A 17,670-nucleotide genomic window follows, 5' to 3' on the forward strand; every position below is an offset into this window, starting at 1 on the left:
AACTGCTGCTAGAACTTCTTGAGCAAATGTGACTCATAAGACCTCTAGTCACTCTGTGGCTTTCTAGTGCTGAGAGTTTGGCTAACAGACATACTATGATAAAAACAGGCCTCAGGCCTTGCCATTTTGTGACCAGGATATAAACAGGGTATAACCAGCAAATGATCCATTCCTGGCCTCATCTCACCATCTAATTCATAAATTATGTTTAGATTAGCTATAGACACAAAAGTAGGATTTTTTTAAATATAGTATTTGTTAATATATACACAATACTATATTAACAAACACTAGCTTATTAAAACAAAGAAAAACAATGAAATAATAACTTACGCCTGACTGAGTATAAAAATGGCTTTAAGAACTTCAGAATATAATTCAGATCTGGTTTATGTATTCTCCCAAGCTGTATCAGGTGCTGATCAAGTGGGTAGCTGGCTAACTCCTCCATGTCATCCTTACGTGTAGGGCCCAGAGAAATCACAAATATGACATAGCCTTGACACTTAGCCCTCAAAGCCATCATTTTTACAAATTCTTTTCTCTCATAGTTTTCTCCAGCTGAGACCACAAAGATGACCTTGTGTTTTCTTAGATAGGGTGTTCCTGGAAAGAGATTTTCGGTGGTCCACAGTAGGGCACGACCAATTGTGGCTTCTCCATTTAGCTGTTGGAAGGAAGTCTGGATGTGATTCTTCATTAGGAGTTGGTCGTTATAAGTGGTAAAATCAAACTCTGTTTTTACTGTACCCATCTTTCTCCTGGAACTTTCCCAAGGAGAATAGCTCAATAAGGCAATCCTATCACCAGAGTCTGAGATTAAAGGGTCTGAAGCAATGTTGAAGTTGTCAATCACTGAGCTCACCAAGGCTTTCACAGCCTTAAACTCATCCTTTGCTATATTCCGAGAATTGTCTATGAGGAAGGCTACATCCATGTATGAATCTTCAAGTAAGAAAGCCTCTTGAATGCAAGCATTTGGAAAACATTTATCTGAAAACACACAGAGAAACACATCATTGGTTCAACACTGACCCAACAGGACACTTGTTTGAGATCTTCAAGTGATTCAGTGACTAATTACCAAGAATTATAATTTGATCAATACCTCTTTGATCTCACATAATTTAAATTAATGAGAAATTTTCAATGTCCCAATACTTCTCCAGGCACGAGCAGACAATAAGGGGAGGGCTTTGTTGAAAGCAGATGTAGGTAGCACATATACCTGCAGTGTACAAGTCATATCCAAACTCATTTAAAAATAGTTTTGATATTTTAGAGACTTCTGATATAAACTACCCAATCGTCCCCAAGAAATGCTACATTGGTTGGGATAATTTTCTAAACCAATTTTCACATTGTATGGAAACTCCAAACATTCCAGAGATTGAAACCATGACATATGGTATTGAAAAACTAGAAAACTGAAAATAGAACCTATGATTAAAAATAGAAATCTCTGGATAAAGCTACATTCAATAACTCATCTAGAAGGCATCTAAGCTCTTCAGCATAGTCAATTCTCTTCATTGGTCTTACCATAGCAAAGTGTACAGCGCCGAAGTCTTTCTAATGTTTGATTTTCCCCATTTGGAGGAACTGGAATCACCTGAAATGTTCCAGTGTTGTCAAACTGCATTGGAAAAGAAGTGAATGCATGTTTGCTCATTGTTTTTAGTCACTATTAGGAAACCACTGTGCAGTCACTTTAAGGATTAGTTTAAAAAACACCCAACTAATCACTATTACCTTGCATTATAGCTTCTTGTTCCATTCAGTGCATGTTCACCCCCCCCCCACACACATATACACACACAAAATCCCCTGCTTATCCTAAACATAACACAAAAAGTATGTATAGAACAAGTATCATCATCCCTAGATTATAATGAGAAAACTGCCATGAGATAACCTGACCAGATTCACTCACTGGGGCAAGTATTAAAATCTCTTATTTCCAAGCCTGCAATTCTGGACTAAATTTGTACACACTTCCGATTATGCACCAGCTGATTATACACCACACGCCAGCTTCTGAAGTTGGGCCCTGCATAAACTGTACAGTCCCAAGCTTCCTTTGGCCTCTGTAGGTAGTGATCCCAACTATTTCCAGTCCACTCTATCTAGAAGAAGGCACATCTCTCAGTTGTCAAGGGGACCTTCTCAATCACAAATTCCACTTAAAAGTCTATTTCAAAAAGCAATGGACAAAATTTTATTCAAAATTCCTGGTGGTACACTCTCTGATTTCTTATTTCCTGATTACTTTTTAAAATACTTTAATACTCACTGTAATGAGCAATATACAGCACTCATTCATTCATTCAATGAGTCAATAACTCTTTATTGGGCATTTACTCTATGTGAGGCAACATGCAAAACAGATACTTTTATTATGAAAGAAATCTATCATTCCCAGATAGTGAGGAGGCCATCTCTCCATCAACCAAGATTTTTATGCTTTTTCTCTTTCTCCCTCAGCAAATTAAAGGGCTAGAAAAGCCAAACCCTCTGTTTTTCTGTAAAGTGCGGAATCCACACTGGAAAATATTTATAATCATTCCAGCCATATGTTTAGAAACTGTTTACTACATTCCTACTCTCTATTTTTATTAAATTGGATGCTTTGGGTGTTATTTTGTATTTGACCTTGTTGGTCCCACATGTAAAGACTGGATGTTGACCTCGTAAACCAAGGAAGTTTATTCAGAGGAGTAAACCCCATGCTCTTCATTCATTCATTCATTCATTCACTCATTCATTCAACAAATATTTATTGAATGCCTACCATGTTATAGGTGTAGTTTTATGTTCTGGGGATATGAAAATAAATGAAATAGATAAAACCTCTATCTTGGCCAGGCACGGTGACTCACGCCTGTAATCCCAGCACTTTGGGAGTCCAAGGCGGGTGGATCATGAGGTCAGGAGTTCAAGACCAGCCTGACCAACATAGTGAAACCCCGTCTCTACCAAACATACAAAAATTAGCTGAGCGTGGTGGCACATGCCTGCAATACCAGCTACTCAGGAGGCTGAGGCAGAAGAATCGCTTCAACCAGGAAGCCAAGGTTACAGTGAGACAAGATCATGCCACTGCGCTCCAGCCTGGGTGACAGAGCGAGACTTTGTCTCACAAAAAAAAACAAAAAAACAAAAAAAAAAACCCTCTATCTTACATTCTAGTGGGAGAGCTATATCATCAACATAATAAAAAAGTAAATTATTTAGTATATTGGGAAGTAATATTTTTTATGGAAAAAAAAACAAGCAGGATAATAGGGATGGAAAAATCTGGGATAACATTTAAGTAGAGTCCACTGATAACATGACATTTAAGCAAAAATTCAAAGGAGAGGGAAGATGGAGAAAAGAATTTCTGGCGTAGGAAATAGCCAGGTGAAAGCTCTGGGGAAGCAGGGGCATGCCTAGCTTGTGTGAGGATCAGCAGGGAAGACAGCGTGCCTGGGATGGGGTGAGGGAGAACAAGACAAGGAGAAGGTGAGATCAGAGAGTTACTAAAAGGGATTGGGTGGTAGATCATTCAGAGCCTTGCGAGCCATTGTAAAGACTTAGCTTTAACTCTGAGAGAAATGATAAATTGCAGAGTTTCAGGCAGAAGAATAACCCGGTGGCTTAGGGCTTCCACAAGATTACTCTAGCTGCTGTGTTCAGACAGACTGTAGCAGGGCAAGAACCAATACAAGGCCACTAAGGAAAAGGTGATTGCACAGTCTAGGCAGAAGATAATGGTGGTTTACATCAAGGTGTCAAAGACAGAGACACTATGAAGTGATCAAATTCTGGATATATATTTTTTACAAATAATACCAAGATTAGTACTTATACGAATACTTAATACTAGTACTTAAATGAATGCTATATTTGCTAATAAGTACTAATATACTTTATTGCACATACGCACATTTTAGTGTATATATGTACATATATGCACTTTTGTATACATGGACACACAAACACACATATATACACACATTAAAGTTAAGAATGTTGGATATAAGAAGAGATGAGGAATCATAGATAACTGCAAGTAGACAGAATAGGATTTTTATTAGTTGTGATAGAGAGGGCTGTACGTTGTACAAGTTTTGGGAAAAAATTAGAAGCTTCATTTTAGATGTGGTAAGTCTGAAATATCCATTAACATGCAAGTGGAAGTACTGAATAGACTGTTGTGTGTATGAATCTAGAGTTCAAGGATGCAGTGTGGATGAGAGATGGACATATCATTGAGGATATTTAAGACCCTGAGTCTGGATGAGAGTGTCAAGAGATTGCATAAGGATAGAGAAGAGGGCTAAGGCATGTGCTTTGGGCAATACCGACATTCTGAGGCCAAGGTGATGAAGCTGAATCGGAAAACTAGACTGAGAAGGGACAACTAATGAGGTAAGAGAAAAACCAGGAAGATGAGGTATACTAAAAGTCAGCCCCAAAAAGAAAATGTTTCCCAAAGAAGGGCAGAATCAACAATGTTGTATACTGCAAATAAGTTCAGTGAGTTGCAGACAGAATCAACAGAATCAACCACTGGGTGTAGAAACATGAAGATCACAGTTGACCTTGACATGAGCAATATCAGGAGAGTCGCAGGACTCAAAATGTGCCTGGGATTATCTCAAGAAAGAATGCCAGGAGAGGCACCAGAGACAGCAAATATAGACAATTTCTTTTTTCCCCTAGGAGACTGCTATGTGGGAGCCAAGAAATGAAGCAGTAACTGAAAATCTAGATCAGAAAGTTGTTTTACTTCTCTCTCCTGATTGGAATAATGTGGCAGAGAGGGAAAAAATCAATCTATAGTAGACAGAGGGTCTCTTCCAGCAACAAAACTAATAAGTAATACTAATACTAAATAATATAATAAATGATAATATATAAAACTAATAAAAATAATAAAATAGGGGAATGTGAATAACTAATAACTCTGTCCATTTTATCCAACTTCACAAGAGGAAAGATCATGGGTAATTTTTAAAAAGATATACTCTATAGAGAAAAACCAGACTTATAGAGATTTAAACTGCTAATACTTTTAAACATTTTTAGAAATTTCTAGAACATCAGTAGGGCTTTGCAAGTTTAAATTCCACTTGAGACTGGATCCAGGATAAAAAGGTAAGGCTAACTTTCTCACCACTCCTATTCAACATAGTATTGGAAGTTCTGGCCAGGGCAATCAGGCAAGAGAAAGAAATAAAGGGTATTCAAATAGGAAGAGAGGAAGTCAAGTTGTCTCTGTTTGCAGACAACATCATTGTATATTTATAAAACCCCATCATCTCAGCCCATAAACTTCTTGAACTGATAAGCAACTTCAGGAAAATCTCAGGATACAAAATCAATGTGCAAAAATCACAAGCACCCCTTTATACCAACAATAGGCAAGCAGAGAGCCAAATCATGAGTGAACTCCCATTCACAATCACCACAAAGAGAATATAATACCTAGGAATACAGCTAACAAGGGATGTGAAGGACGTCTTCAATGAGAACTACAAACCACTGCTCAAGGAATTAAGAGAGGACACAAACAAATGGGAAATATTCCATCCTCATGGATAGCAAGAATAAATATTATGAAAATGGTCATACCGCCCAAAGTTATTTATAGATTCAATGCTATTCCCATTAAACTACCATTGACATTCTTCACAGAATTAGAAAAAACTATTTTGAATTTCATATGGAATCAAAGAAGACCCCATATAGCCAAGACAATCCTAAGCAAAAAGAACAAAGCTGGAGGCATCATGATACCTGACTTCAAACTATACTACAAGGATACAGTAACCAAAACAGCATGGTACTGGTACCAAAACAGACCTATAGATCAATGGAGCAGAACAGAGACCTCAGAAGTGACACCACACATCTAGAACAATCTGATCTTCGACAAACCTGACAAAAACAAGCAATGGGGAAAGGATCTCCTATTCAGTAAATGGTGCAGGAAAACTGGCTAGCTATATGCAGAAAACTGAAACTGGACCCCTTCATTACACCTTATACAAAAATTATCTCAAGATGAATTAAAGACTTAAACGTAAAACCCAAAACCATAAGAAACCCTAGAAGAAAACCTAGGCAATAACATTCAGGACATAGGCATAGGCAAAGACTTTATAACTAAAACACCAAAAGCAATTGCAACAAAAGCCAAAATTGACAAATGGAATCTAACTAAACTAAAGAGCATCTGCACAGCAAAAGAAACTATCATTAGAGTGAACAGGCAACCTAGAGAATGGGAGAAAATTTTTGCAATCTATCCATCTGACAAAGGTCTAATATCCAGAATTTACAAGGAACTTAAATATATTTACAAGAAAAAAACAAAAAACCCCATCAAAAAATGAGGAAAGGATATGAAGAGACACTTCTCAAAAGAAGACATTTATGCAGCTAAGAAACATATGAAAAGAAGCTGAACATCCTTGATCATTAGACAGATGCAAATCAAAACCACAATGAGATACCATCTCATGCCAGTCAGAATGGCGATTATTAAAAAGGGAACAATAGATGCTAGCAAGGCTGTGGGGAAATAAGAATGCTTTTACACTCTTGGTAGGAATGTAAATTAATTCAACCATTGTGAAAGACAGCGTGGCGATTCCTCAAGGATCTAGAATCAGAAATACATTTGATCCAGCAACCCCATTACTGTGTGTATATCCAAAGGAACATAAATCATTTAACAAGAAAGAGTCAGGCACACCTATGTTTATCGCAGCACTATTTACAATAGCAAAGACATGGAACCAACCCAAATGCCCTCAACGATAGACTGGATAAAGAAAATGTGGTACATATACACATGGAATACTATGCAGTCATAAAAAGGAATGAGATAATGCCCTTTGCAGGGACATGGATGAAGCTGGAAGCCATCATCCCCAGCAAACTAACACAGGAAGAGAAAACCAAACACCACATGTTCTCACTCATAATTGGGAGCTGAACCTTGAGGTCATATGGACCGTGAGAGGGGAACAACACGTACCAGGGTTGTTGAGGGGTGGGGGTTGAGGGGAGGAAACCTAGAGGATGGGTCAATATGTGCAGCAAACCACCATGGCACATGTATACCCATGTAACAAACCTGCATGTTCTGCACATGTATCCTGGTTTTTTTTTTTTTTTTTAGAAGAAATAAAGAAAAAAAAAGATAAGGCAAACTATTTCAGAGCAGACTTGCCAAAAGAAATAATAATGCCAAAAACAAGGGATACAATGGATGTGAGGTGAATTTCACAGAAAAATAAAAATGGGCAATAAACATATGAAAAAACGCTTAACCTCACACAGGAATATAATCAAAACAATGAGATACTCTTATTTACCTACCCAATTGGCAAACATTTAAAAAGCTCAATAGGTAAAATCCAGTGTGGGTATGTGGGGAAACAGACGCTCTCAGACATCAAGGGTAGCAGCTCTATGCCTTCAGAGTTGAAGTAGAGAGGACTTGAAGAGGTTTGGAAGGAGGGAGTTGAGAGAGGGGAACAGAAAGGAGGATGTCCTGAGTGGAGAAGAGCACAAGGCAGGGAAGAATAAAGAATGACTAAAGGGCGTGATATGCGGTCAGAATGACTGTGTGGGGTTATTATCTGGTAAAAGCAGAGTGATGAGAACCAGATAGCTTCCTGGGTCACCTTCTCTGTAGACATGATGCAAATTTAAAATGATTTGTTAACAAGAATGACTGGAGGTTCTTTCTCACTGGGGATTCTGAGGGCTTTGGCACAGTCCTATCTGAAGGATTAAATTTGATGTCTTATTCAGATTTCTTGTATTCTGGAATTTTATGCAACTCTCAAAGCTGAAATGTCACTTATTTTCCCCAGAGAGAAAAATTAAGGAGGCAGAAAAATTTCAAAAAGAAAAACTGAAAACCACAGGACTTTGACTTCCTGCAATCCTTTTTGTCAGAATCTGTTGTAACTCTCTGTGGCTCCTATTTCCAAAAAATGCTTGGATGTGTTAGGAACAGATTGATTCTCTCCATGTTATAGAGAGATTCTTTCTCTTTATATGGTAGAAATTGTACATTTTTTATAAAAATAGACCTTTACAATCTCTTGAAGGACATGATGGCTTTACACAGCTCCAGAAGAATGTATTTTATGGATAATCTGAATATATTGAAAAGTTGTAGAACAGATGAAGAGGTTTTTAAGTTTCTTAGGAGGAGGGGAAGGGGAGCATTGATCCCTTGAGAATCTGTGGATCCAAAAGTGACAGGACCTCTCTTGGGAAAAATGTTCATATACATCAAATGTTTTGCATGACCATAGGGGTCCAAAGATCCCCTGAACGTCTTCCATCACTGGTTAAGGCCAGCTGTTCTGTGAGCTACAGCAAGCAGATAACAAATCTGAGAAACACCAGAGCAGTAGAGGGCTGGTAGAGCACCACGTTCATGGCCCTTTATATCATGTAGACTTAAGTTGGAATCTCAATTTAGCCACTTAGTAGTGGTATATAGTTAAATCACTAGTAATCCTCTGGGCCTCAGTTTCCTTTTTATTTTATTTTATTTTATTTTATTTTTGACAGTCTCTCTCTGTTGCCAGGCTGGGGTATAGTGGTGCCATCTCGGCTCACCACAACCTCCAACTCCCTGGTTCAAGTGAGTCTCCTGCCTCAGCCTCCTGAGTAGCTGGGATTACAGGCACGCACCACCATGCCCAGTTAATTTTTATATTTTTAGTAGAGATGAAGTTTCACCGTGTTGGCCAGGATGGTCTCGATCTCCTGACCTCATGATTTGCCTGCCTTGGCCTCCCAAAGTTCTGGGATTACAGGCATGAGCCATCACTCCCAGCCCCAGTTTCCTCATTTTTAACATGGAGATGACAGCTGCATTGACCCCTGAGGGCTGTGAGAATGTATGAATACGTACGGAAAGCTCTAGGGACAGTGCCTGGTATACAGCAGGAACTGAGCAAATGTGGTTGCTGTTATCATTGACCGTTGTTATTATTCAGGATTGGATTTCACAGACACTGAACATAATATAGCTGTGAAAACTGTAAAGGAGTTTTCAAGAGGCCACATATATTCCTTGACTCTCTACCACCACTCCCATCCTGCCCTATCACAATACCACTATCTTAAAAATAAAGACGTTGCCAAGAGAAATTCTTACCCCAAAAGCTTCAAGGAAAACTCTCTCATCAAAAGCAAAGACTGTTGCACTGATATCCAGGGCACTAAACTCCATGGTGGCCGTGATGATGGACGACCTACCGGCCATTTGACCATTGCTAAAAAACACAGCAACTCTCCTCATGTTGGCTTCTGCATACGTCCGTTTGAACACGTTGCGGGCCACAAACCTCATTGCATTACCAACATCTCGGGGCTCTGTGGTGTCTTGATATTTTATTTGGGAAAGCTGCTGGAGGAGTTGCTTCTTCCTATTGTAGTCAGACCAACGGATGAGATAGCTGGTGTCTGAGTTGTAGGAAACCACGGCAACTCTTGCTCCAACAAGACAGTTATTTTCCCTGATGTTAAGGTCATTGACAATGGAAGTGATAATGTCCCGTGTTTTATTAAAGCTCTCTTCTGTGACATCATAGGAATTGTCCAGAGCAAATACTAACTCTGTTGGATATACCGGACATTTTTCTAGAAAAAAGAAAAGCAGAAGTATTAAGTTATTTCACTGGATCAAAATCCTTTCCCCTACCCTTTACTCCAATGAAGTGGGTTCATACAGAGGCAAAGCAAGTGCTTCATCCAGCTCTAGAACAAGAGGTACCCACAGACAAAGAAAGGAAAGAAATCTGGTCTGCACACTTGAAGCTGTTATATAAATGCAGAGCATGAATATTTGGCTATATAATGCCCAGACTTCACAGCCCGCTATCATATCAGTCAGCTGTGTAAAATGAAATTGCTGGGAGTTCTTGGGCTGATGGAACTGTTCTGTGTCCTGACCAGGGTAGTGGTTACATGAATCTATGCATGTGGTAAAACTGAACACATACACAGAGAAATGAATTTTACTGTGTGTAAAATTTAAAAATGAATAAAAAGAAATTATAGCTGATTGGGGATCTTGAAAATCTGTTCTCCCCCAGAATCTTCCAAAATAATCTATTAATTATAAAGATAGTTGTAAGATTTCCATCCACTTTTGCAACAAATATTTGAGTACCTACCACATGAAATGCAGTATAACATTCACTGTGAAATACATGCAAGTGCAGCACTGCCCTTGAGGAACTTGTATTGGCAAGCATCATTATACTATAAGGTATAGAGTAAAGATTATTCTTAATGAGGATTCAGAGGATAAGGAGGCTGTTTCCAAAAAGGGGCTATCTCAGGGGCTTCAGGAAAGCTGGCTTTCAATGAAGACCGGGGTGGCAAGAGGAAGGAAGCAACATGAACCAATGAAGGTTTGCAATAAGCTCTTACAAAAATGGGACTATCTGCCATAAGACTCATGTCTTATGATGACTGAACTTTACAATTTCACAGAAAATCTACCCTAGGTACCAAACCTCACTTTTCAGTGTCCTTGTTAAAGTCTGAACACAGGAAAAGAAAAATGATTTTTCTTTTAATAAGCACTTCCATCTGCTCAGGCTGTTCTACTATCCCCAATCTGGCTAACTCCCAAAGCATATTACACTCAAAATATCCCATATCCCAATCACTGTTCTTGGTAATAAAAATAGGGAAGTATTGATTTAGAGAAGTGTTTTGAATCAAAGAATTTTACCGTGAAGAAATTTCAGTAATTTTAAAATATGAAAGCTGATAATGAACAATAGAATAAGAAAAATGAAAGATACATTTAATCCAAATCCATAAAGTTATATTGAGCGCTTACTGTGTGCAACGTATATTTTTGCAGAATTAAGGTGAATAGTTCCAAACCTGCACCACACTTAAAGACCCTGAGGGTCTACATCAGCAGGCCTCTAGGAGACCAGGAGGTTTTAAAATTGACATAGCCACTGGCTCCAGTGGCCTTGCCATCCAAGGGCTCTAAGGCGCCGTGCAGTCCCGAATCGGTGGCAGATCATCCACAGCCATGGGCAGGAAAGGTTTACAAGTAGTGGGCACTCAGTGAAATGACAGGTATGAGCGTGGGCCAGAGGGAGGAAAGGACACATCTCACACCCAAGAAGTCAGTGTCAAGGGCATCAGCGGCAGACAGAGCAACAGAATGTGGATTAGTCAGAGAGCCATATTTACTGAATCCCCCAGGAGCAAAGGGCCGCCTCTGGGGAGAAAGTGAGTTGTAAACTGTGATGGGTCCCAGGCTTGGGGCTGGGATTCAGTCACCATTTCATAATCAGGTCAATCATGACACTGACAACTATAGTCATAATCAAAAGAAAGAACTGTCTGCATAGAAGGAAGAAGTCCTGTTTCCCACGGGGGTGAGGGCTTCCTTCAGACTGGTCTTGTTGGAATGCAGTAATGATCTCAGCAGGGAAGAGCATGGTAAGAATACTCACCTTTCCAGCAAGCTGTGAAAAGGAGAGAGGGAAAAGTTTGTTATGTTTTTGGAACAAGACTACAAATAGTTCAGAAAACATCATTTTAACAAAGCTGAAAATGTGATTTGAGTCTAACTGCAAATGAGGCTAATTCTTGACAGGAAGCCAAGGTTAAAGTATTGAGGAAGATGTCAACAGAATTTTATTAATTTGTGAGCCTTCCTAACCTTTTCCATTTGTAAACCACAGCCAGCAGACTTTAGCAGAATTTTGGTTGAAACTGAAACACTGATCACTCATCTTAGAAGCAAAAATAGATGAGTCTCTGATTAAACGGCAAGATAGCTGAAATTCAATTTGTTTTGTCTCTCATCTTATAGCCTTCTGAGAGTCATTCAGCAATGCAAGGCTAAAATATGGGTTCTTATTTTCTTCCCTGATGAATATCTTGGGAGCCTTTATTTTCCTGTACAACCATGGGGGGATTTCCACGTGAATTTTGCCTTTGATAAAAAGCACAGCTCCTCTGTTTGAGTGATCTCTACATCCAGAGGGAGAAAGAAAAAACCCCAGGAGTTTCTCCTGAGCAAAACACCATCTGGTTTCTCTGATTTACTCTGTAAAACTGAGAGGAATCAGGGAAAGTATTGATACATCTTTAAGAAACCACAGGCCTGGCCGGGCGCGGTGGCTCAAGTCTGTAATCCCAGCACTTTGGGAGGCCGAGACGGGCGGATCACGAGGTCAGGAGATCGAGACCATCCTGGCGAACACGGTGAAACCCCGTCTCTACTAAAAATACAAAAAACTAGCCGGGCGAGGTGGCGGGTGCCTGTAGTCCCAGCTACTCCGGAGGCTGAGGCAGGAGAATGGCGTAAACCCGGGAGGCGGAGCTTGCAGTGAGCTGAGATCCGGCCACTGCACTCCAGCCCGGGCGAAAGAGCAAGACTCTGTCTCAAAAAAAAAAAAAGAAACCACAGGCCTAAAAATTTCCATGTTCATTTCACTCTATTCCTAGGAAGCAAATGAGTCACTCCAATATAATAAAAGATACTATTAACACTGGCAACACACCAGCCTTCTGTCTTGCTGTCATGCAGTAGTGGTCCCCTGCCATCTACCCTGTGAACACCTTTTGTTGGTCTTAACCCCGTGGCCACTGGGATGCTAACTGCCATCAGACAGCACACATAACCCACAGCCTCCTTTGCATCTGGAGGCTCAAAACAGACCCCTTTTTCCCGAGTACTTCCACTTGTTCACTTCAAATACAGCTCCAAGGCTACAAGCACAGGCTCTAGAAGCAGAAACACCTGCTGGGTTTGAGTCTGGCAAAGCTGGGTGAACTTAGGGGAAAATTACTTAAATTCTTTTGAGCAATTTCCTTTAAGTTGATTTTTCCTAAAATTCTTTACTTATGTATCTCCCTCCAAAATGCTAATCACTTGGGCTCTTTTGTTTTATTCTCAACCACCCCCTTTCTCTCTTAATTTTCCCCAGCCTCCTAGATGCCTTCTTTTATTCTCCAAAGAAGGTCTCAGCCTGGCCCTCACCCCTGGGTGTCACAGAACTGCTACTGGATTGAGGAGCAAATGATGTTAGATGAAAAACCTTGGAAATGTCAGCTATTAAGTGAGGCCATTTAGATCAGCTCTAACGGCCTGTTGCCTGCATCTTTATCTCCAGTCTGCATCCTGGAGTTCCATGTTATCCAATCAGTGCTCTGTGTGGTTATAGAACTTGCCTACTCTTCTCTGACCTCCTGATTTATGGGCTAACTCCTTTTATTCTGTGTTGGAAAACTTCTCTCTTCAAATTCCAAACCCTCCAAGGCCGGTCCTCACCTCCCCAGCCCCTTCCACCTAACTTTGGTCTTCTTTGGGAAGACGTCATTTGATTTTACTGAGAAGACTGGCAACATCTTGAGGAAGGTTGATCCCACATTCGTTTCTCCTACAATGGTTCTTCCCTTTTTCTCTCCCTGTAGTCCCAGTCCCTAGTTCTCATCTCCTCCTGTGTACTGAACAGCCTTTCCCGCTATCTCCTCCCTTTGAATCTCCTTTCCATTGCCTCCTTCCTCTTGCCTCCTTTTAAGCTGCCCACATTTGGCAGGACTCTCACATCTCTGGAATGCCATTTTTCTGTACCTTGGCCCCACTCTTTTTGCCAAGAAACAGAAACCTCTTGAGATTCTGTTTCTGACTCTCTAGTTTTACATTTTGAGAAACCTCATCCATCCATGTGTTTTTAAGGACCACCAGCACTGAATGATTTCAACATCTGAGTCTCTTTCCCTCATCTTTACAAAAGCCCCATTTCACTGGGGTCGATCGTTTCATGTAGGGTCTACACAACATTCCTCTACCTCCAAAATATGTAAACTCACCATCTTCTCCAACCAATTGATTTCCCTTCACAATTCCTCCTCTGCTTACTCATCCTTCGTGACACACTCAGCTTCTCCTCTGCTAGCCTGACAGTTATTCTAAACCTGCTTTTTTGCTGTTCTTTCCTTGCCACATACTTGCAATGACAACATTTTTATCTAGTCTCCTTCAGTAAAGTCTCTGATTTTTCCCTTTTACATTCTTCTGATTATGATTATTTAAAAACCACAATGGAAACATAATGAAGAAAGATCTCCTAAAATTCTACCTCCTTGAACACAGTAAATCATTGTTTTTCTACTTTTGCTTTTAGTACTTGTTTCTATGTATGTATTTACCTACATGCAAAAATAATGAGGATTCAATTTCATTTTATAATATTTAATGCCTGTATTTTTCAAAGTTTGTCTTCATAAAAACTATATTTGGTTAATATTTTCTCAGAAGATGATATATTGTAACCTAATTTTTCTATAAGTGTAAACAGTCTAAATGTATAATCACTTTGCTTTAGTAAGTAATATTCCACCAATCATATTTACCTATATTTTTTTCTTTCTTTTGCTGTATTTCCTTGGGACAAATTTTCAGAAATGATATCACTAGGCTTTTCTACCTTATTTTTTCTTCTTTATAACCAAAGACAACCTCTTTGTTTCAACTCCTGCTTTATTCCTTTTCTGAAACCATTTTTTGCCACTCTCATCACTTTCCCATAGCTGGATTCAGTTACCCCTATGGAAACATCCTTTATTAACTGGGCAACTAACTGACTAGTCCCAAACCCCCATGATCACCCCTTTAACACCATGCCCTCTCAGTCCTTTTGCTCATAACTGTTATATGAATGTGAGTTAATTCACACACCTTTTGGGTTTTTCTCTAATTTGCCCATATGCATGTTTTCTTTTGATGTCTGCATTGCCCCATGAGTGAAGGCACTTTTACTTATACCCCCTTTCCTCTCTCCTTTAATGTGCAATGTTCTACAGTAAGCACTCCAGGCAAGCTTGTTACAGAGGCTTCCCACCAGTGAACTCAGTCTACTGATCTCACATACTCACACTGCATACAATCCTAAGTGCCTCACCAACCACTGATGGATGCTCTCATTCCAGAACAGATACTCACGACTACGTTCCCGCAAAAACCGGATCAGATCACATTGCTGTAAATGTTGAAAAAAGAGAGAAGAGAAACATGAGTGCAGTGACCTTTGAGTAGCTGTGCTTATTTCCCAGTGAACTTGTTGAGTTTTCTTTCGTGAATAAGGAGATACATACAGAATATACAGGCTGCCCTGCCATGCCTTTAATGCCCTAGGAAAAACAAAAACAGAGCAAGTTAGTGGTATGCCAACTGAAGTCTTTAGTAATAAGACAAGAGAAAACAAAAATCTTTCTTTCTTAAAAGCACAGCTGGTAGAGAGTAGTTAAAATATTCCTGAACCCAGTGGATTAATTGCCATGTATTTTCTCTACTCACACCAAGGGTGTAAATTTTTTGTTTCAGTGTTAGATCAGGTAAGCTAATGTCTACCAAAGTTAACGAAATTATTTTTCTTCAGTGATAAGAAGAAACAAAGGTATTTCTTAAAGATATTTGTACTAAAGATGTAATTCTTAGAGGAAAGCATTTCTCATAAGAATGCTTAAAATTATAAACAGCATACTTTCCAAAGGGCAGTGCAAAGGAGAGTAATTTATTGAGAATTCAGAGGAACAGTTATATTACACATCAAGAGTGCAAAACACAGGAAATAAGAAACAGCCTCTACATATGAGAAAGACCGAAAGACAATTACACAGCAAAATACACAGCAAAATAAACATTACATAAAAGAAGAGTTACAGAAGTGTAACTAAATCATTACAACAAGCTCATAAATGCCAAGAGATTAGGGAACAAAGCAAAACAAATAATTTGGTGAGATGAATCAAGGAAGACTTCCTGAAAGCAGTCAGTCTTTCTTGGCAGCTTGAGCTTTTCTCTTTGCTCCTTCTTACTTCCATTAATTAGGATCAGGCTTCTCCTTGGCTGTGATTCTTAATATATTTGCATATATAGGTTCCCTTGGGCAACTAATGAATGCCTGTATGCTCACTTAAAAAAAATGTGATTCATGCTTACACTTGTACAATTTCATTGAGTCCCTCAGAGTTTCAACCAGGGATGTCGGCATAAGAACCTCTGTCCTAAATGACAACTGGGTCACTTCTCCATTGGTCTATCCATCCAACAAACAGTTAAAGGTCTGCTGAATGTCTGCGTGGCCTATTGTGGATTGCTGGAGTTAACCAGAACTGTTGTGGCATCCCTAATTGTACCCATTGGGACATACTAACCTTCTAACTCAAATCAGGAAATTATGCATCCACAAAAACATGCAGTGTCATTCCTACTTTTACAAGTTATGGCAGACAACAGAAAATAATGCATGACCATTTAAACAGAGAGATAAACAGTTTCTGGCTAATACACAGAGTAGGCAGTCCACATTTTCCAGAGAATCAGAACCACGGAGAGGATTTCCTGAAAGAGCGAGCCCTTGAATAACTTTGAGCAAGTTCTTAAGCAGAGGCTGAGGATCAAGAGCCTGAGGCAAAGAAGCCAAATTCCAGTCCAGACTAGCTGGGCCGAGCACAAGACCAGGAAGATGTGGGTGTCCCCAGATGAGAGCCCCAGAATCTGAGGAGATAAATCCAGAACAGACCAGATCGGCCCAGAGACTACGTTCTCACTCACGTGACTAGGAATATTCACGCATTGCTTAATGCCAAAAAAGTAAATATTGTATCAGAGTATCCTTAAAGTTAGCTGATTGTCATTCTAACATGGATTCAGTTGTCCACAAAACCATTCGTATTCTTTGTTTTTATAATAAAGACCCAAGTTCAAGAACCTCTTCAAGTAATCAGAAAAAACTCACAATGCACAAAACAAGATAAGCAGCTTATCCATTCCTTACACAATGCTGCCTGGGCCTCCGCCACAAAACACAGGTGCTCGCAATATTTAATTCTCACCTGACTGTGCTTGTTAGGAGAGATAGACATGTAACTAAATCATTACAACAACCTGGGAGGCACTAAAATAGAGAGATGGCTATTTCGTCAGTGGGAGATATGCCTGACTCTGCCTGGGAAAGCTTCCAGAGGTGCCATTTTTCTTTAATGGAATCAGAGAAGGAAGTTGCACCTATATTTCCAAATCACTCTAAAGTCTAAATTTTGAGGACAGGAAGGCAACAATCATGGTTTTGGTAAAATCCATCAACCTGGAGTTAATACTGGAGTTAACCAATATTAACTATTTACATTGTACTTTATATATTTTATTTACTAACTATTAATTATTTTGCAATGCAATATTACTTTTTGTAAACCTTACAGTTTACAAAGAGTATTCACATTTGATTATCTGATCCTCACAGCTACCTTTTGAAGTAGTTAGGATAGAATATGTCATCCCCTCATTTTACAAATAAACTGAAGGACCCAGTGACTGGGTCATACAGCTAGTAAAAAGCAGAATCTGGACTTAAATCCAGTGCATTTGACTTTAAATGCTGTGCTCTTTCCATGGAACATACTGGAAACTACTATGTCCTACTTGGTTCTTATGGGTACACTTACTCTCTGTCCAAGAGGGCCTGGGAGTCCTTGAGATCCCTCTTCACCTCTCAAGCCTACAGTGAGCTGCAGATAGGAATATATCAATACATTAGTATCTGTCTAATATATCTAACATTGTCTATCTACGGGGACTACTTCAGTTTCTATAAGACTTTC

General features: G+C 39.4%; 1 protein-coding gene across 1 annotated transcript in view; it reads right to left on the reverse strand.

Moving 5' to 3' along the window:
* Positions 1-17,670, reverse strand: part of COL6A5 (collagen type VI alpha 5 chain) — a 90,626-nt gene that overhangs the window by 23,149 nt on the left and 49,807 nt on the right. Inside the window, 7 exon segments of the mRNA XM_033212692.1 lie at positions 334-993; positions 1,543-1,636; positions 9,179-9,663; positions 11,511-11,522; positions 15,011-15,047; positions 15,163-15,198; positions 17,515-17,577. Coding sequence (XP_033068583.1) covers positions 334-993; positions 1,543-1,636; positions 9,179-9,663; positions 11,511-11,522; positions 15,011-15,047; positions 15,163-15,198; positions 17,515-17,577 — 1,387 coding nt within the window.

The sequence above is a fragment of the Trachypithecus francoisi genome, unplaced genomic scaffold (genome assembly GCF_009764315.1).
Source record: "Trachypithecus francoisi isolate TF-2019V2 unplaced genomic scaffold, Tfra_2.0 Lachesis_group0, whole genome shotgun sequence".
Classification (NCBI taxonomy): domain Eukaryota; kingdom Metazoa; phylum Chordata; class Mammalia; order Primates; family Cercopithecidae; genus Trachypithecus; species Trachypithecus francoisi.